The sequence below is a fragment of the Scleropages formosus genome, chromosome 16 (assembly GCF_900964775.1).
Source record: "Scleropages formosus chromosome 16, fSclFor1.1, whole genome shotgun sequence".
Classification (NCBI taxonomy): domain Eukaryota; kingdom Metazoa; phylum Chordata; class Actinopteri; order Osteoglossiformes; family Osteoglossidae; genus Scleropages; species Scleropages formosus.
In genome coordinates this window covers 9,698,825-9,719,327 of record NC_041821.1, presented here as the reverse complement: position 1 = coordinate 9,719,327, position 20,503 = coordinate 9,698,825, and the positions used below count along the sequence as shown (strand labels likewise).

General features: G+C 49.5%; 2 protein-coding genes across 5 annotated transcripts in view; both read left to right on the top strand.

The window, feature by feature from the left end:
- Window positions 1-20,503, top strand: part of limch1a (LIM and calponin homology domains 1a) — an 89,680-nt gene that overhangs the window by 50,070 nt on the left and 19,107 nt on the right. For 3 of the 4 annotated variants that reach the window (XM_029258858.1, XM_029258857.1, XM_029258856.1), the window contains exons 4-8: window positions 85-191; window positions 2,290-2,320; window positions 3,967-4,077; window positions 6,533-6,728; window positions 11,890-12,142. In XM_029258858.1, the coding sequence (XP_029114691.1) occupies window positions 85-191; window positions 2,290-2,320; window positions 3,967-4,077; window positions 6,533-6,728; window positions 11,890-12,142 (698 nt within the window). Of the gene's footprint in view, window positions 1-84; window positions 192-2,289; window positions 2,321-3,966; window positions 4,078-6,532; window positions 6,729-11,889; window positions 12,143-18,407; window positions 18,762-19,396; window positions 19,775-20,503 lie in introns of all 4 variants that reach the window. The other variant, XM_029258855.1, reaches the window with a different exon arrangement.
- Window positions 13,644-18,391, top strand: LOC108924483 (uncharacterized). The gene is made up of 3 exons (XM_018735879.2): window positions 13,644-15,000; window positions 15,753-16,055; window positions 16,882-18,391. The coding sequence occupies exons 1-3, from the start codon at window positions 14,654-14,656 to the stop codon at window positions 17,303-17,305; spliced, it is 1,074 nt and encodes a 357-aa protein (XP_018591395.1). The 5' UTR covers window positions 13,644-14,653; the 3' UTR covers window positions 17,306-18,391.

The following is a 20,503-nucleotide window of genomic DNA, read 5'->3' as shown; positions in this document are numbered from 1 at the left end:
AATGGCAGGGAAACCAAGCGTTTTTTCCGAGTGCAAAAACATCAGTAGATGGTGTGACTGATCCTGCCCATGTCTCCATTCTAGGACAACCTGACCCTCTTTCTCAGGGGCTGTGAAGAACTGGGGCTAAAGGGGTCACAGCTCTTTGACCCCGGAGATCTGCAGGACACCTCCATACGCGCCAACCCCAAGTAAGAAAGCGGTGCCCTTGTGTTCCCGAGCCTATCCTTGTCCCCACTGCAGATGACATAGTCTGCCAGGCACCGGGTAGTGTAGTGGCTAGTGCTGTTCCCTTTGTATCTGAAGGTTGCTAGTTCAAGTCCCACTTCTAGTTGTTATGTCCTTGTGCAAGGTACCTGCCCTCACTTGCTCCCCTAAAATTGACCACTTACATGAAGAGCTATAAATAACATTATAAGTTGCTTTGCAGAAAAGCATCACTGGTATAAATAAGTGTAATGTATTTCAGAGTATCTGAAACATTCACCTACAGAATAGTGCTGAGAATTTGGAGGCCAAACTGTTTTGCCACACACACACACACTTTCTGAACCGCTTGTCCCATACGGGGTCGCGGGGAGCCGGAGCTTGAGCCGGCAACACAGTGCAAAGGGCTGGAGGGGGAGGGGGACACACCCAGGACGGGACGCCAGTCCGCCACAAGGCACCCCAAGCGGGACTCGAACCCCAAACCCACCGGAGAGCAGGACCCGGTCCAACCCACTGCACCACCGCGCCCCCCTACTGTTTTGCCATTTTACAGTAAAATGTGTGTTTTTTACATTTCTTTATTGGCAGCAGAACAGCGCTGAGTCACAGCAACATAGAGACAGAAGCAGAACACAGAAACTGTGAATTTGTCCCCATACCTAAAACAAGGGCAAAGCTTATAATATTTCACAGGTGTGCTCATGAAACAATGTCACTGTATTTACAGAGGGAACTTCAGCAGGAGGCGCATAGCATTAAAATACATTTCCATGCTAAATATGTAGGAAAAATGTGTTTTATGTTGTTGTACCCTGTCATTTTTTTTGTTTTTAATAACATATGTTTTGCCTACCTGAAATTTAGAGCTTTGTGTGTAAATCCCATACTTGTTGGTGTTTCGAATACAAATGCATCTACACTCTTTACATTTATTAGTTTAGCTGACACTTTTATCCAAAGCACCTTGCAGTTGTGAAGGTTACAATTATTACAGCTGCATGCTTATTTACCCATTTATACAGCTGGGTAATGTTACTGGAGCAATTTAGGGTAAGCACCTTGCTCAACGGTACCACAGCCGGAGATGGAGATCAAACCTGCAACCTTTGGATCCAAAAGCAGTAATTCTAACTACTTCGCTACTAGCTGTCCCACGTCATGGGAAACGTGTATTTCCGTAATGTTGCTTTTCTCTGTTTGCGACATGGCGCTGTAGGGACGCACACCAGGACCATCGCAGCACAAATAGGAAGCTCAATTAAATTGAACCCAAGCGTTGCCCACAGTGGTCTAGTTGGAGGCAGAATAGCAGAAATCATAGTGGATAGTTAAATAAATGAAGTTTAAAGTCTTAAGGCCAAAGAAGGTAGTAGAAAAGGCACATGAGGTGACAACATACCTCTCTATCCTGATAGATCATGTTGTAACCAGAAGGAAGGGGTCCACATTCGTACCCCCTGTGGTGGGATCTGCCCCCATACAGTAATGAAGGAAACACTGCAGCTGCTGTATGAACGGGGGCAGGACAGGAGTGTACAGTAACAGCTCCTCTCCAGCTGCACAGACATTCCCATGGGGGGAATTCACTGTGGGTTTACCACGCCTGTTTGGTGCCTTCTTGTTGCATTCTCTCCTGGGGCTGATCTCTGACACCTCTGAGTGGTGGGTGGGTAACTGGGCCAGGAAGCGATCCGTTCCAGTTAAGTGCCGTGCCACTGGGTCGACGCGGGAGTCGTAGGACACTGGGGTGGGGGCGGGGGGCGGAGATCTTTTTAGCCATTTATTTAACTGGGACTTTTTCCCAAAATCCCTTAAAATGTCAGCTTTCTCACAACAGTTTCAAAGACTGAAGGCTCGCTTTTATTGTAACCACTCAGGGTCAGTACATAAGGATATTACAGCAGGTTGGATTCGAACCTGGGACTTTCGGGTACAAGGAGGTGGCTATAATCACAACATAACCTACTGCCCTGCTTTTTAACAAATATAATTTATATTAATAAATGAATACTGTGTGTATATATATATATTTATTTATTATTTTTTAGATGGATAACAGTCTTTTTCCCTCCTTCACAGGGTCTCTGAGTGCAGTAGAAAGCTGAAGAATGTAAGTGATATCTGCTTCTTTCTCCTTCTCTTCTTCCTCCATCACTGTTACGGCTAACCCTTACTCCCACCCCCTGGCTTTTGTTGCTGTAATAGGACCCCGTGGTGCTGAAACAAGGCCCCGCAATTTCCCCCAGCTCTGTGCACACACGTATCGTGGGAGCTGTGTGTCAGGGAACTGAAGGAAACCTTCATAGCTCTTTGTTAAACATAGGCTGCCTGGTGTCAGCTCCTGAACATTTACGGACCTCGCTCTGTTCGACGTTAGCACTTAACTGGAGAACGCCTCATCAGCCTTTTCCTGGATACAACATCCTCCGACAGCAGGGCACGCTGCAAATAAACCCGTAAACAGGGGGTTAACCAACGAGCGGGGCATGGCGGGATCGTGCTTCTTTGAGACCTGTGAGTTGTAATCACATGACATATCGCAGTGCCCACAAGACCACATAATTCACAGCCCACGATCATTCCCGAAGAGCACTCTCGGCCTTGGAAGATTTTGCTGCCACTGTAACTGGGCAGTGTCACTCGAGTGCTAACATTCCTTGTCTTACCAGAATTTCTAGGCTGTGGGGAAGATGTTTCAGCATGTCTCGGGACAGATGAACGCCCAGCTGAGCCCAAAGCTGAATGAAATAAGCATGTGCTGAAGGGATCACGGAGAGGAGCTCAATGAACTTTACACATGGCAAGCGTCACATCTCCTGACATAAGGGGTGACTCATGGACAGTAGGTAGGAGCTGTCATAGTGGCCCTGGGAGCAGCTGAGCGACAGACGCCCTGCTCATGGGCCCGTTGAGGGAGACCTGTGTTTGAGCTTGCAGCTGCTGCAGCTGCAGGTGCCTAGGCGATGATGATCTCACACCATGACTGTGATCTCACACCCCTTAGCGACCGAAAGGGCCGTGAGGATCTTTGCAATCCGACACAGTATGCAGCTGACTTGGCACAAGTGTTGTATCGCACTTAGCGGCAGAGTGGTTAGACTCTATGGGTGTGTGTCCAATGGTTGAGTGTTTTACTGAATTTCTGGGTGTGTGTTCAGCCTTGGCCACAGTGGTCAGTGACAGTTTGTTGCGTTTGTGGACACTGCCTTGTCCTACTGGCTTGCAATGGTGTGGTAAATACCACAGGCATTAGAACTGCGCCTTCTGTAACACTCAACTGTGCTGAGATGCTTACAGGACCAGCACTCCTGGCGCTTTATGACAGCATCTGCTTGATAAGCCCCAGGTTTCTCAGTTTAGGTAATCTCACTGGAGTGAATCTGTGACATCTTGCGAAGAATTACGAGCTCCCTAACAATAAATCATCCTCCTGGGTCACTGTGACTTCATAACTTTCCCATGTCTTTAATATTACATTATGTACAATTACACAAAATATATACAGTATGTATTTTATTGTGGCTCAGATCTTAAGTTCGAAGTCTTAATCATGTGTATTCAACAGCAGGGATACATAAATGTGATGTGAATTGATTTCAGATGGAATCGAAATACGGCCTTCAAGCTTTTCAGCTTAAACTGAATTCCATCTGTTGGCTCCTCCTGATATTGCCGCTCCCTTTCTGCCAGCGTACATGTGAACCGCGGTCAGCGTCAGCTGCTGAACGATTCTCCCACGTCTGCTTTTCCTCTCAGGTCCTGATCACCATATACTGGCTGGGGAAGGCGGCCAACAGCTGCGCCACCTACAACGGGCCCACCCTGGACCTGAAGGAGTTTGAGGGGTTGCTGTCGCAGATGAGGAAGGTATGGTGGGACTGAGAGCAGCACTTGTGGTCCACTATCGCATTACATGGCCAGGGCTGCAGTGGAAGATGGTGCTGCAGTTTAGAGTGGCAGTCTGTTCCATGCTGCTGACATACAAATGAAAGGAGTGCAGACAGATGGTAGACAGGTACTGTGTTTTCAAACTGGAAAAAACCTGCAGCAGCGTGATATGTGATTTTGCTGTCCATTGCATATCATATAATCTGATTGCTTTTCAGTTAAAAAATTAACACGTGTCCTCACGGCAGTGTATATACAATGTGGACGTTAAGGCGAAAATCTGCCTTTCGTGCTCCGCCAGCGCCCAGGACCTCAGTTTCCAGGGTCGTGGAGAGCCGGTCTGTCAGTTACCCCACAGCCCTAGACTGGAGGAAATGAGTGTTCTGCAGAGCTTGGATCTTCTTGCCTTGCTGCCCATCCACCCCTGGCCCATATATCTTCCTGGAGTTAGGGCTGGGAGTTTAAGGTTTATATGACCCCTCCCTGCCCCTAGCTGCAAAGTGTCACTCGAGGTCCCTGCTGCCTGCACTGCCCTGGGGGAAACTTTCTGCTGGAGTCAGCGAGGGGGTCCCTGGCTACCTCCATTTGGTGGAGTCCCACAACAGATGATGCCATTCTGCACAACTGACACACACACACACATTTTCTGAACCGCCTGTCCCATACGGGGTTGCGGGGAACCAGAGCCTAACCAGCCAACTCAGGGCGTAAGGCCGGAGGGGGAGGGGACACGCCCAGGACGGGACGCCAGTCCGTCGCAAGGCACCCCAAGCGGGATTCGAACCCCAGACCCACTGGAGAGTAGGATCTGGTCCAACCCACTGCACCACCGCGCCCCCCTCACAACTGACATTCCTTCCAAAAAAAAAAACAAATGTATTTTACACCCGAGAATTATTTTCCAGACATTATTCAATGTCCCAAAGAGGTTTTGAGTTAAATGTGATGAGCTCCTTTTTAACAACTTGCTATATAAACAACCACTTGGAGGAAAATTTGGCTCATTATTTTAATATTGGGCAAATTAATTGTGAGCATACTGCAGAGGTCTCAGTCTGTTAAAAAAGTCCTCCTGTAGTCTGTATTGGCTGAAATCCACAGAGCAGAACTTCGCATTTAGTGTATAATCTCAACCAGGGCAATGGACACCATACCGGAATTTAAAGAAACCCTTAAAACAATGTCCTTGTATGCAACAGGGGGTTCTTCCCAGAACAACATGCCTGGTTGTGTCAAAGCCTGAGATCTTAACATCTACTGTCTTATGATGCTTGTTATCCAACGGGACTCTGGGTCACCTTGTTGTTCTGTTTGCATGCCACCCACCCCTGACAGTCAGATGTTTCAACCGAATGAGTTTCTGAAGAACTGGATGTTTTTTGTCTTTGAGAAGAGCTGTTAATCTTAACCAGGTTCTCGACCTGCTCTCAGTGTGTCGGAGCTACATGACACTACAGGACCCCTACAGCATGTGGCATCCGTCAGCCAGGTTGTTAGTCCATCAGCGACTGCTGCTGTGCGTCTGGGGTGGGGTACGGTTGAGATGGGGGAAGCTCTCTGTGACCTTTGAGTGAAGGTGGGCTTTCAGTGGGGGGATTCTTAGAGCGCCAGTAAGAACCCTGAAAGAATTCCCCCGGCGCCCGGGTTCTGTCAAAGGCTGCCATTGTTTCAAAGCCCCAGCCTTGCGAGTCGGACACAAACGCTTCCATATCCTCCCTTGTCCGAGACTTGGCACGGAGGCAGTGTCGGAGGGAGAGAAGGCTGGGCCAGGAGTTTCCTCTTTGGGACAGGAAGGGCTCTATCTGGCATATAGCACGTTTGGGGAAGGCAGAGCCGACTGTGGAAATTTCACAGCAGGAGTTCACTCTGGACACGGTACCAGCTGGCTGAAGGAACAGGAGCTACCAGCTGGTGGGGGCTTGGTTTCAGTAAGGCAGGGGAGTGGGAGAAATAGGGTGCGATAGAGGGGGCAAGGAGGGGGAACAAGAGTGAGAGGCTGAGAAGGAGAGGGGGTGAAAGGTAAGAGAGACGGACTGGCTGCTGGATAGAGAGACCGGCAGGGAGGGAGGGAGGGAAAAGAGAAAGAGGGAAAGAGGGATGCAAGGGGTGTCTCTTAGCTGCTGGTAGACGGAAAGCTGTAGGACTGGTGTCTGGACCTACTGTTTGGATGATCTTAAATTAAAACGTGGTGTCTGTGCACTCTGAAACTGGTCTCACGCAGAGGTCAAGGGTTCGCCTGGGTGGAGCATCATGAGCATTAAACAGGTATGCTTGCATTTCTTCCTAAAGCCAAGCCGTTTGCCTGTACCATAGCCAATTCCCTGAAACGTAAGGAGAACGGTTTCCTTCAGGGGTCTGGCACGCACGGCACGGTTTAAGTGGAGGGCAAAGCCGCATCTCAGAGGCCATCTGCCCTGTGTCTCACGCGTGCCAGGAGGCCGAGGATTCGGAGAGCCCCAAGCGGAGCGTGAGGGACAGCGGCTACATCGACTGCTGGGACTCTGAACGCAGCGACTCGCTCTCACCTCCACGCCACGGCCGCGACGACTCCTTCGACAGTCTGGACTCCTTTGGCTCCCGCTCGCAGCAGACCCCCTCCCCCGACGTGGTGATCCGCGGCAGCAGCGATGGTGGGTACCCTACTTATTGATGGCATGCAAATCATTGCGACCTGTTTTCAGACCAAGTCACCGAGATCCAAAAAGTGGGACTATGAAGGGTGTCCCCTTATCAGCCTCTGAAGTACACAGTTAGCACAGTATATATCCTAAAAAAATTTCTTTATTAAAGTGTTACCAGTTTTACTTATTTATATTTCGTCCTGCTTTTTTTCCACTTCTATGCTCATATTACTTTGATACGCACATCCCCAGTCCTGTTTCTACCAAAATGATTGTATTTTCTTCACGCTGAATGTGAACCCGCCACGTCCAGTTCCTTGTATATGCGTATTTATTCCGCCGACAGAATCTTATCTCATCTCAGCTTATCTTTAAGAGCCACCTGTTTTGCAGCGGCCAGTTGAGCGTCACCCATTGTACCCAGGAAAATGAAGGAAAAATATGTGTTTAAATACCATTAGCTCTAAAAAGAGATAATTGTCCTAAGAAACAGAAACTCTGTCTGCTCTGTGTTACTGTGTGTTCCTGCTGCGCTGGGCATGAATATGTATTCTACTGGAATTCTACTGGAAGGAGTCGAAGGTCATCGCTAACAGTACACCAAGTAGCGTCCAGTGTTTGGGAGGTCCGGATTCTGTCTGTGGACCGAACAGGACAGGTGGGGAGGCAGGACGATTGACATCGTAATGTGGGGAATGAGCCTGCTGTAGCCATCTTCAGCGGAGCTCACACACCCTCCACGCTGAGACCCACCCACTTGTGTGGGCTTTAACAGTCCTCTCTGGACTGCAGCGTGGGATGTTTTCGTGAATGAATTCAGTTAGAACACTTTTTTTCTAGGAGTGAGTCTATCAATGTAGGCAGTTTTACTGAAGGAGCCAAACTAAGTGACTTTTCACATATTTTTACTCCTTCTTTTGCCACATACCATACATATGCATATTTTAAATGAACTTTATTGTGGTTAAAATATCTAAATTAATTGTATGGAATCATAGAATGAATGAGACATTGTCATACTCTTAGTCTGACATCTTGTGTGTGAGTGTGTGTTAGAATGTATTTTTTCTCGCTTGCTTGAATCCGCTGTTTTATTGGCTCATATTTGCTCTGAGCCTTCTGTCACCTGAACCGTGTGTCTCTGCAGAGTGTTTCAGACACACAGTGCTACCGCGTAATAGTACTATACATGTGTCTCACAGAATATGGTTCTTTAGAGTAGTAATTCTACCTGTGTGGCAAGGTGTAACAGGTATCAATCCATGTCATTTAGTGTATGACATTATAGTACTTATTTAACTGTTGTTTTTCTCTGTAGCGACTTACAATGTTGGTTTGCTTGCAGTTTTTTACTCGTTTATATAGGAGGGTAATTTTTACTGGAGAAAATTTAGGTTTGTATCTTACTCAAGGGTTTTATAGCACGAGGGGAGATTTGAACTCGGACCCTTTGAATGCAAGGTGGTAGCTTTCACTACTATGTTGCCTTCTGCCCACTTTTTTACATCACCCACTGTCAGTCAGTGAGTGTCCGGATGTCTGATGCCTCTCTCAGGGGAGCTACATCAGTTTGCCCCATGTTTCAGTCCGCTGGGCTGCGTGTTTGACATTCGTAAAGCGTCTGAGCCATTCGGCATGACAATTGTCAGAGGATGCAGCGGGCACCAGCCTCTTTAAACCACTTAACATTCAGCTCCAAATGAGCGGAGCGGCACTCAGACAGGGTCGTGGAGCGTATTCAGCAACTTGTTTCAGTTCAATATACCAGTCAGTCCCTGCCACATCCCTCAGATCGGAGACATTGTAATGTGGAAATTACATTTATACTAACGTTATGAAACAGCCAGAGGATCTGCACCCCGATACCTACGAAACCTGATCACTCCCTACACCCCAGCAACAGCACTACACTCTCCACTTTTAGGTTCCTTGCAGTTTCACACATGAGTTGTCCAAACATGAAGGTCTGAAGGTTCCCAGTTTTGGCTCTGATGTGGTGAAATGAGCTCCTACTGTCCCTCAGAACTGCTGAATCCTTTTTAACATTCAACAATAGTCTCAAAGCACAAATATTTTTCACAGCTTTTCTCCCTTTATCTCCTAATCGCTTCGCAAATTCAGATCACACCTTCTGTCATGATCACCTTCCCATTTCCTACCAATTCTATAGGCACCTAGTCATGTAATGTGCACCAGCAGAAACGGCTGTATCACTCCAAAGCTCTTCATCTATTGTGAAAAGCACCGTTTTTTGCTGAGTTCTGTATGAATTTGGAGGAAAATATGAATAAAATGCATAAATGAATGTGTAATCATTGTAGCTAGACAGCTACGTGTTCGTTCACACAAAAGGAAGTTTAAATGAACTGTTTTAAAATCCCTGCTGCATAACAGGTTTTGCTTTGCTGTAGCGACGGGCATTGGCCTCTACAGGTCTGGTGCTCAAGCTCTTGTTCGCTCTGAAGACTGCACTCACCGTCATCCAGTACGCTTGAAACTCTGTTACTCCAGCTCCCCTCTGGGACTCGGCTAGGTTGCCGTTCGTTGTAGAGGTTCACTTGTGGTTGTCCTCGGGCCCCTCGGCAGTGGCGAGACTTTCAGATGTCTGCCTGTCTGGTAAAGGCAGCTGCTGTAGCCCCTGGGGGGAAAGTGGGGTGTGAAACAGGAAACCTAGAACAAAAGCCATTGGTCATGGCACATGGGGAATTATCCTTTGGAAACCCCTCAAATGATCTTTCAGAGCTGTGAACTCACTCCCTGGCACCATGGGATCGAAGCCCCTTTGGCCAGCAAGGCTGCACTTGCGGAGAGATTTGTGTTGAACAGCATTAAGCCGTCCAGCAGCGCAGGGTGTCAGCGGTGGACGCCGATTCAGTCACGCTCGGACAAGGAGGGAAAACGGTCCTCAAATGGGCAGTGTTTTTATGCAGAGGGCTGTTTCAGAACTCAGAGAGGCCGCCAAAAAACCTTTTAATCCTTGCTTTTAATACCCTGCGATTGTGCTTCCTGCGGCTGAGGAGGCCCTCTTCCTGTGTATGGAGAGCCAAGCGGAGTGGAGGCAAGTGTGTTTTTCACAGAAAGTGTCCCACATCCCTGCGTGACCCCCCAACTGCCCCAGAGCCGTGGGCCAACGGCCACCTTTGGTTAGGAAGCAGAAAAGGGGCTTTGTTGCTGTGGCAACTTAGACATATTCCTGGGTTTGGAGAGGGTGGTGTTTAAAAAAAGGTTGACAGACTTTTTTTCTTCAAGAAGAAAAAACTTGGCCTTCTGAGGCTGTCTTCAGAGAAGGGCACAAACCGGAACTCACAGAATGCAATGACGATTTTCAACCATCATGCGTACCTCGCTGTGTGGTTAGGGTTAGCATCTTGCTAACGGGCTGGTTAGGGTTAGCATCTTGCTAACTGTTGGAGAGCCTAATAAGTGAACAGAATACTGAATTACTGCCAAAATGTTCACTCAGTGTTATGCAAGAAGAACAGAATAGTGACTTAGCTCACAATGAATACCTTGTACTTTATATTACGACTAAGTGTAATTTGACCGAGTAGGAGATTCCAAATGTCACTTCTGAGCCCAGTTAAAGTCACTCTTCGCTTATTTGTTATGAAATGCCTCAGTGGATTAGTTAAGAATTCCTCTCAGTGTGAGCAAGGTCAGTGTCCTGTTTGTGCTGAGTGTGTCTCAGAGTTTTTGGAAGAGCAGAGAAAAAGGTTTGAGAGAGAAAAGAGCTCGGATGATCAGGTGCATCAGGTGGAGGAGCACACTGGGTCTGTTAGCGCTTTTGGCTACGTGAGCCAAAATGGCTGCATGTCACCATGTCAACAGGCTTTTAGTCTTCTTTGGGCAGTTACATTTAATCTTCAAACACTCTTAGTGTTGCTGATCTCGCTGTGAGTGAAGATCATCTTTTCTTTTGAGTGCAATTTCCTAGTTGGGCTCAGGAAGTTGGGAAGGCAGACTAGTCAGCGCACATGGAAATTCATTTTCAGGAATAGGGAGCAGTAGGTGTCAGAAGCATTCAAAGTATTTGGTGATTGATTAATATGAAACGCTATACATTTACATTAATTCATTTAGCAGATGCTTTTCTTTAAAGCAACATACAGCTATAGTGCCGTTCACAGCAGGCTAAAAGCTTGAGATGCAAACATTCAATTGTTGAAGCGCTGTTAGCTTGTCTGACACCACCGTTTTTCTCGGTACACATTACACCAGTAGCTGCCTGTAGAATTGAGTCTGGCCTTTCTTGAATGCTGAAAGGGGTTCAGCAGTTGCGAGGGACAGCGAGAGCTCATTCCATTCAATTCTAGGGACTTTTGACTTTGAATCCCTTGTCGGTGGCACCACCAAGAACCCAGAAATGGAGGAAAGTGGCATTCTAGCGCGGGTGCAGGGAAGTGAAGCCAAAACGTGCATCTTATAAGTGAGCTACTTCTGTTAAAGATGTTTCACGACTGCTGTTTTATGCAGTCCCTCGCATGTAAGAGTGAATGTTGGTGAATCAAAGCCATGCAATGCCACACACAGTTTTATGTCCTCTTGTGGCAGAGTGCAGAACTGCAGCTCCCCCCAGGTTACCTGTCAATACTGTTTGATCCTGATGCAAACAGAGAGGTCTCCTTTATGTCTCAAAGCAAGGAAAGCACTGCGAAGAGCACACTGTTGTGCCAAAGGTCCCGTAATAAAGTGCGTTAATGGTGTTTACCATAGCGGAGACAACCAAGCTCTCCATACTTACTGGTGACGATACAGCACATTTCACCCATGTGTGCCATGTGTTCTAAGATGTCATGTTTGAGCATCGTCTGTTCCAGTGATCCTGGAATAGATCTGTTACATCTGTTGGACATTTCGAAGGGGAATCTGCGGACCAGGCACCTCGGCAAAGCTCTGCTTAATTGGAGGCAGACTTCACAGACTGGAGGCTTGTATTGTGTGGGGGGTAGGGCAGCAATGCCAGGAAATTTGCAGAAATCCACCCCATGAGGCACGATAGCTTTTTGGATGGTTAAAAACCCAGTGCGACACTTCAGTTATTACCCTGATTCAGTTCTGAGCTTCACACAGCAGTGAACACTTGAACACCTACACTTTACAGTGTCTACATGTATTTACGTTGGCTGTGTGACTGTGTTACAGCCTTTCAATGATTTCCTCCCACTCCCAGGTCGTGGCAGCGACTCTGAGTCCGACGCCCCCCACAGGAAACTGCCGGATGTGCGCAAGGACGACATGCTGGCACGCCGTACGTCCTACAATGAGCCACGCAGCGTGATGCCCTTCAACCAGTACTTGCCCAACAAGAGCAACCAGAGCGCCTATGTGCCGACCCCTCTGCGCAAGAAGAGGGCGGAGCGTGAGGATGGCCGCAAGAGCTGGAGCACCGCCACTTCACCAATAGGAGGGGAGCGCCCCTTGAGGTAAAGACCGCTATGTGGCATAGGCCCCTCTCTGCACAAGCCTGACCCAACACTGATCCGGCCTATACCTGAATATGTGGTACATATGAGCTGCTGTCCAGCTCTGATTGTGACAGCTGTAGGCCCTGCCCACTACTGACAGCGCCCACTATAGACTCTGCCCACTGTTGACACCGCCCGCTGTAAGCCCTGCCCACAGTAGGCTTTTCCCATTGTATGCCTTGCCAGCTATAGACCCCACCTGCAAAAAGCCCCACCCACCATACGCCCTGCCCACTATGGGTCCCGCTGTCCCGACACCCCCAGAAGCGTGGTGAATGGCTCTGAAAGTCAGAGATTCCCTGTAGTTTCTGTGTGGGTGTATACTGTGCTTTCACTGGACTTTTGTTATATAAAGTGTTCGCTGGTTAGGAAGGATGAGCAGTGTAATTACACAGTAATACAGCCAAACCTTTCTGTGGACAGTAAATGGGTGGAGTCTCATTCCTTTTCCACTAAGACACATAGGAGGACAGCAGCTGCTGCACTGAAGAGAATGGAAAACAGACCTTCATTTCCTGCACTTCCATGTCAATGTATGGCTGCATGAGAAGGTGGCTGACTTTGAGGGACATGGCAGTGTGGACATCAACGTGTCTTTCTCTGCAAGGGGAACTAGAACACAGCAGGTTTACATTTATAGCACACGTTGTGCGATCTATGATCTCAGATGTATCTTTTCCCAGCCAGACTTCTCTTTAAATACAGCATTCTTTAACCATGCGTTTTTTGCCTGGGTTTGGCTTCCGTGTAGGCCGAATACTGTTCCTTCTGTAGCGCTTGACAAAGCATTCAAATGCCTTGTGAATGAGCCAGTTCTCCTCAGTGCTTTTATACGTTTGAAGTGAAGAATCGGGCCCCTCATTCCCCATTTGTTCAAGTGAAAGTACAAAGGAATCCCAAATGTTTAATCATAGCTCCTCGGCCGCCGAGCAAATAAGGGCCCGAAAAAGAGCAGATGTGTTAGAAAAGCATCACCATGGATGTTCTTCCACTAAAATATCTGCGCTGTTAGGTGACTCCGGTTGTTTCTGAATGTCGGATGATCAGTGGTTGATGTGAAGTTGACGTGCTCTGAAAGGGGAATCTGCTCGCCCACTATGGTCACTGTGACCACTCCAACCCTGCGGAAATGAAGGGACCAGCGCTCAGTGCGTGACACACTGTATGTCCTGCTTTGTGAAAGCCACCCGGAGACAATACACGAGGAGGTCTCAGCACTGGGAGACGTGGAGGAGCATAAAAGAATGGCAAGTAGGAGGCCCGTGGAGCCCCAGGGAGAGGCCGGAGCCTGGGGCTGGGAGAGCCGAGCAGCTCGGCCCCTGCAGGAGGGCATGGACGACGAGGAAGCAAGGAAGCTGCAGAGGCTGGGGAAGGCCGGGATCCGGGTACTACCTGCAGTTGTGCGCTACGGCAGGTCAGCAAGGCATGGAGTGGAGTGGACTGACACCACTAACAACTGTTAGTTGATCCCCAGGGACAGGACTGCTATGGGGGTCTCTGCTCTGACTTGGAGGAATGAATCCCCTGGGGAGCACACGCTACTCACCTTTGACCCTCGGTACCTTGAACATGGTTACAAGTGTGTGTTTGTTGGCCTCTACCAGATGTTGTGGGCACGAGCATAGCAGTTTTACTGATGTAGAAGCCATTTTAGTCTACGGCAAAGAACCAGTCAAGGAGTTTAGTGCAAAGTACACTGGTTTTTTTTATTTGCGAGAAAGGGTGTTATTGCATGAGTTTTGGTGCAATGGCGGTCCGATGTGGTGTTGCACAATAACTGTAAAATCTCCCTGGCTGTTTGAGCTGAGCATTCTAACGTGATTAATGAGCCGCACCGTGGACCAACCCTGTCCAGACCGCTGCGCGATATGTCTGCTGCGTTAGCAGGACAGAAGAGCAGATACTTTGAGTTTTGGGAATTGTGTAGAAATTCCCTATTTAATGTAATTCCTTTTGGAAAATTGGAGCCCGAATATGTGTGGTCTGGCAAAGGGAGTCAGCTATTGTTAGCTGAAGAAACATGCTGCAGTGTTTAGAATAAGAGCGAGTGAGTTCTGCCGTGTTTGTCTTTCGCGTGTGTGTTCGCGCACGTGTGTGTGTATTCGAGGATGCTTGCTGAGTCGCAGCAGGGACCCGTGAGCTGGGTGGGACTCTCGTCTAGACGGATTTGTGTCGTTTTGGCCGCATGGGCCACGCTGTAAATTCAGGCGAGACTCGGGTTCGGGTTTGCAAACCCGCTGTTTGTTATTGCAGATGACTGTGCAGTTCAGTGCGAGGCCTTGTGGGGAGTTTCTCTGTTTTGTCTGGCGTGGGGCGATTCACCTCGCTCTTGGTTTTGCTGGTTTGCCTAATTCTTGTGGATGGCGGAATGCATGATGATGAGGTCGTACCCTCTGCACGTGTGCTGTCTGTGCTGCCCTCTGCTGGAGGGGAGTCGAACTGCAGGCACAAGCCGTTCCAAAACACACCATGTCATTGTGCCGACACCCCAGTGCCAAGCCCATGAGCAAAGAGGTGGCCAAAGGTCCTGTTCCGGATGTCGTCCTGCGGAGTGACAGCGACTCCCAGAAGGTCCAGCGAGAGCACACGAGGCGCTCAGGGGAGATCGAGGAGGAGGACGCGGTGGAGGAGTCCGAGCGGCGGGTGCCGGATGTGGAAAAAGATGACCTAGCTTCGCGGCGGGCACGCATGAATCGCTCTGCTCCCAGGCTGAAGCAGCAGTTCCTCCCACCTGCCTGCAGCAATAAGGACTGGGAAAAGTGGGAAGGCATTCGCCGGGCCTCCCAGCAGGCCGCTCTGCAGCAGCAGGCGCTCAGGTGTGGCTCTGTGGCCAGAGATGATGGGCTGGGGTTGCCGGAGTGTGCCGCGCATGGTGTGTGTCACCAGGAAACCCCAATGTGTGCTGTGGCCTCCCTCTGCAAGGAATAGCATCTGCTCACAGCCTGTGCACTGGCACCTGTGTTGAACACAGTCACAGACAAGCTTGGCCTGCTGTGGACTTGTGTGTGAGTGTGTCTGACCTGCTCATGGCACTGTGATGTTACCACGTATTACACTTCATGTGAGGTAACTGCTTGCTGCTGGTAGCAGCTGTGTATGGAAAGTGCTTGGAGCACAGCTGGGAGACACGACATGTGCTGACTATCTCAGTAAGAAAGTAATATAGTGAAAATATGAGTTACTCTGTGAATAAACGAGGACCAGAATGAATAACACTCGAATGCATATAGATGACAGAGTCTGCAGAGGTCGAGTGTGTGTGTGTGTGTGTGTGTGTGTGTGTGTGCGCGCGTGTGCATGTGCACTACTGATTCCTGTGCACCCTGTCACTGCTTCCTGCCCTGTCCTCATACCACCTCCATGCTGTTTCTTTCCCCACATTTCACCTACTTTTGTCAAACATGCGTGATGTCTTTTCAACTCATGACACCGTTTCGTTCTTTTCTCCTTCTCCATCTCCAATTTGTGTTGTCCTTGTCGCTGTGCACGTGTGTGAATGTGCGCTGGCCTGTTTGGGTGGTGCGGCCGTGTCGGCGGTGTGCTCCCGTGGCTGTGCTGCGTGCAGCAGCGAGCACGAGGACGTCTCTCCAGATGCGGCCGACATCGTTACCCGCAAGGAGAACCCCTTCGTGCAGCCGAGTCGGGAGCAGGACGTGGATGATGGGAAGGAGGTGGAGGAGGAGAGGCAGAAAGGCGGGCAGGGGAGCAGCCCCCAGGCCCGGCCCAATGTGCACAAGGATGACCTGGCCCGCAGGAGAGCCCAGAGCGGCCCCGTGCCCCACAGCGACCCCCTGCAGACCTTCGTCCAGGCGTCCATCACGCAGTCCGACCTGGAGAAGTGGCAACGCCTTAAGATGACCACCGAGCCCAGGTGCCTGCCTAGCCTGTCTTGTTTGACCCCCAAGTTTATCATGTGTCCAAAATCAACAACACTGATACTAAAGAGTTAATCACATTGTCTTAAGAAGTCAACATAACAAAATAATACAGTTACCATTTGTTGGGCCTTAGACAGAAGGGCACTTCTGGTACTTGTAAGTGGACCAGATCCCTGTCCGAGTTGAAGAGAAGCACTCGGCGGGACGTCGGGGAGCACACTTATGCACAGAGGTCTTGTCTCACATTAGCAGCACAAGGGAGGTTGATACACTTTCCCGACTGCGAGGGTTTGCCGGGGCTGTATTGTTCTTGGACTCGCGGAATGTTCTCTGTAAATCAGTAGAGTGCAGATGTTTGGAAAGCTACTCTTCTCGCATCCAGATTTACAGCTTCTAGTACTTTATGCTGCATTCACTTCTTCGATAGGGTAATTCCCTCGCAATAGTTTTGCTGCTAGTAGAACCACTGCAATCTGCTGTAAACAGAGCCACTGGTGCAGTTTCGTACATTTATCCGCTGAGCCAACACTTTTCCCCAAAGTGACGAGAAACCACTGACGCCAGCAAAGAGGAAAGGGTTGGTTCCACCAAGACTTGAACTGGGATTCAGCCACGTTTGTACACCATGGGGGCAACATCCATCCACCCAGACTGGGATGTAGGGTGATGGTAGCTAGGTGTTCCATTGCTTCATGTCATCATTGCTTGGCCCCCAAGTAGAACCCAGTGGCTTCCATGCTGGCCCGCCTTGGCGGCCTTGATCGAACGAACGAACGAATGAACCTCGGTAATGAAACATCTCCTCACGTCCCGCTGCAGCGAGAGCGAATTGGACACATCCAGCACCGTCACTCGTAAAGAAAGCCCCTTCCTGCAGAAGTGGCAGGGTAAGGAGGAGCTGGTGGAGGAAGGAGGGCAGGAAGCTGGGCAGGGGAGCAGACCTCAAGCCCAGCCTGCCATGCAGAAGGATGACCTGGCCCAAAGGAGAGCCCAGAGTGGGGTCCCACCCAACAGAGACCCCCTCCAGGCTTTTATCCAGGCCTCCATCACCCAGTCTGACCTGGAGAAGTGGCAACGCCTTAAGATGACCACAGAGCTCAGGTGCCTTCTTGCCCTTCATTATGCTGTTCCACATCTCCTGAACCCTCTCGGGGTCGATGCTCTGCCAACATTTGACGTATGTTTCCAGACAGAAAGTAATTACATTAGCCCTAAAAGAGGCGCTTACCTCTCCCTAGACTGAGCTTGCCGAAAATCACCAGATATTAAATGTCTGGCACGGATATTAAGCAGCTTTTCGTGTTTGGAGCTGTTCGATGTGCAGACATTTAAAGTAACTCAGAGTCTGACTTAAGCACTGATCTCGATGTGTTTTTTTACCAGATGCTCTTCAGATGATAAATTTGCCATTGAAAAGTGTTCATCTGTAGAAGTGACGGGTGTGTGTTGGGTTTTCTTAGAAGACTTGGGGAGAGCACTGCTGCTACGGTGTGTCTTGTAGAGTACGAACAAGTCCTGCATGTCTTGTGGTCACTGACGTTTCATGGTGCACCTGGATGTCAAGCACATTATTCCTTCCCAGCCAGACTGAAAAGGGAACAGAAAAACCGTAGATGGATGCCAAAGAGCCAAGGGCTGCGGATAGTGGTTACGTAGGGTGGACATTACCCTTTTCCATAGACTTTGATGCAAGTGACTGTTTGCTTTGGACCAGTGTTGCCATGGGAGACATTCATCATTCCCTCTAAAGCTTTCCTGCAGGCTTCTTTCTTTCTGGTTTGTGCGTGAAAGGTCATCGGCGGATGTGAACAGAGGGACGACTTTGGCAGTCCTGGCGAGTGCACGCTAGGGGCAATAGGGTAATGGACATCACCATGTGGTGATGGTGGAAAGCTCAGCTGTTTGGGGGCAGTTTTCCGCTTCTTACGTCAGAAGCTCGGATAGATGAGAGTGGCTGAGATCCAGCTGCCAGGGGAACCGTTGTTTCCACTTTCTGACACATACTGCGCTTCCTCGGTATGGCGACCTGCCCCAGGCACCTTTCTGATTTGCTGTCACCAAGGTGCTTCTTCTTTTGTTGAGTTTGGAGCATGTTGGTGTGTTCATCCCTGTGGTTACTATGGTACTCGTCCAATATCTGGCTGCACAGTGAGGACCCTCCACCCCAAGTCACAAATTCAGGCTTACCATCACACACGTTTCCTTTGTCCATGAAACACTCCTCTGCTCTCTTCATGGCACTTCTGTTTAATTTGATTTCCTCTCCCTGACCTCTTACGCTGTTCTAACACTCTCTGTCCTGCGTTCTGCCCCCTGCCCCCTTGTTCTGGTGGTCTGGGGTGCAGCGAGGCCCCCCCGGCACCTGTGTGCCAGGCCTGCCTAGAAAAGGGCTCCCAGCCCCCTGCCATCCTGGCAGAGACGGCGGCACGGGACGACCTTGCCAGCCGGCGTGCCCGCGCCAACCAGCGCCCGCCTGGGAGCAGGCAGCAGCGTTTCGTGCACTTTGGGCCTGTCACCGAGATCGACCAGCGGTGCTGGGAGAAGTTGAGCATAGCTCGTCTGGGGGAGGAGGACGAGGGGGAGGGGCTAAGGGCCGGGGAGGACAACGAGGCCGCCACTCTCCGCCGTCTTCTGTCTGCCGCCCCCGTGGCCACGCCCACCATCGGCCTGGGCTCCCAGCTCACCGGGCGGGCTGCCAGGTATGCCTGGTGTGCTGTGCTGCGTGACGCTGCCATCCAGGCAAATGTTCACAAGCATACAGACACATCTGGATTGCGGTGGCCTCTGCTGTGTCCTGTTACGCTAATTCTCTGCGCTCTATAGCATACATTGGCTGTGGACTGCGCTGAGGCTCTGTGGGACATTTGTGCCAAATAAGGTTTCACTGCAGTGTGCTGATTTCGCTACTGTGTCATGCTTGACTTTGCTGATAATGCTACAGGTCCCTCTCTTTCTTGTAGTCGTTGCGGTGTTGTGTATATTCTCCAGGTGCAGCTTAAGGGGGTTAGATTTGTGTGTTTTCATATTACCCTCCTAAATAAGCATGTAGGGTGTGTTAAGCCAGTCACGGTGGGCCTGTCATGGTATTACCTCTCAGTGCCATATCATTGAAAGACACTAATTTGGGTTCCTGGTTTGTAACAGTGGAACACCAGAAAACTTAAACTGGCAGTGTCTTCCCTGCCTAACTGTTTAAAACTGCAAGGGATAATGGGTAAATTAAGTGGTAAATTTGCTGGATGTCGCTCAGCTCTGCTTGTCGGTCCTTTTCTGTTTGGTCCACGGGGTCACTTTCTCTCCCTGTTACTCTTCCTTGTGTGGTGGTCCACCTCAGTGCCCTGAGTGGTGGAGAGGAAGTGCCACCTCTGACCCCAGCAGAGCTGGCACAGAGGGAGAACAAGGTGCTGGATGAGAAGTTGGCCCAGTACAGTGAGCAAGAAGAAGAGGAGGACACGGACAGGGAGGGGAAGGTCCCTGACCTTGAAAAGGATGACATGCTGGCCCGCAGAACCGGGGCATTCCAGAAACAGGCGGGTGGCACCACATTCAACAAGTTCCTCCCTCTGCCCGGGTCCAAACTACATGCCAGAAAGGACATTGTCCCTGTGAGCCCCAAAGCAAAAAGAGAGGCTGCAGGAGGTTCTGATGTTAAGAAGGAGCCTCCCTGCAGGGAGCTGATGCCCAACAGCCCCAAAGCGGGGAAGGAGCCAAGGTGGGAGGGACCGAGGCTGGTGTGACCTTGGAGCTTGATGCGTGTTGGCTTTTAACGTGTGTGCTGTGCATTGCTGTGACTAACCTGAGCCACATACTTCACTATGGTTTATGACTCAAGGAAAATGGGAAGGCAGCTTTGTCCAAGGTGACTTACAGTGTTAGTTTGACGCAAAGCAAATGTGCGTACAAGGCCACGGGGTAACAATCAGATAACGATCAGGATGAAGTGTTGCACTGAAGATAGCACAAGGTCCAACTGACACAAGGTGGACAAGATGCGATAATTTAACAGAAGAAAGTTATAAAATGAGAACAGCAGCTTAAAGGAAGAATGAAGGCATTTAAAAGACGTGCAGGTTTCGCAGTTAGTTACTAGGGATAACACAGAAGTTTATGCATTTGAATAACAGGAGTCAGGATGACATGATATGCAAGTACTGATTTTGTAATCTTGTTTAGCACCTTACTTACCATGCTTTACTCACATTTTTAGTTTGGGTATAGTCTGTTTGCAAGTGTGTTAACAACGCACCGGCTCTGCAGTGAATTCGCAGTAAACCCTTGCGATTTGACCGTTTACAACAACATGTGTTATCAGTGCAGTGATTCTGCAGTCAATTCCCAGTAAATCCATGTGATTTAACAATATACAGCATTTTGGTTTGGCTTTGGCGTGATGAATTAAAAAAACCAACAAAAAAGGTGTACCTCAGGGCACCATGCATGG

Bases quoted from the DNA above. Each gene is read 5' to 3' on its own strand.
- LOC108924483 (XM_018735879.2), top strand. From the start codon at position 14,654: ATGTCATTGTGCCGACACCCCAGTGCCAAGCCCATGAGCAAAGAGGTG. The intron at 15,001-15,752 runs GTGTGGCTCTGT...TGCGTGCAGCAG, and splicing joins CTGCAGCAGCAGGCGCTCAG to CGAGCACGAGGACGTCTCTC. The intron at 16,056-16,881 runs GTGCCTGCCTAG...GTCCCGCTGCAG, and splicing joins AAGATGACCACCGAGCCCAG to CGAGAGCGAATTGGACACAT.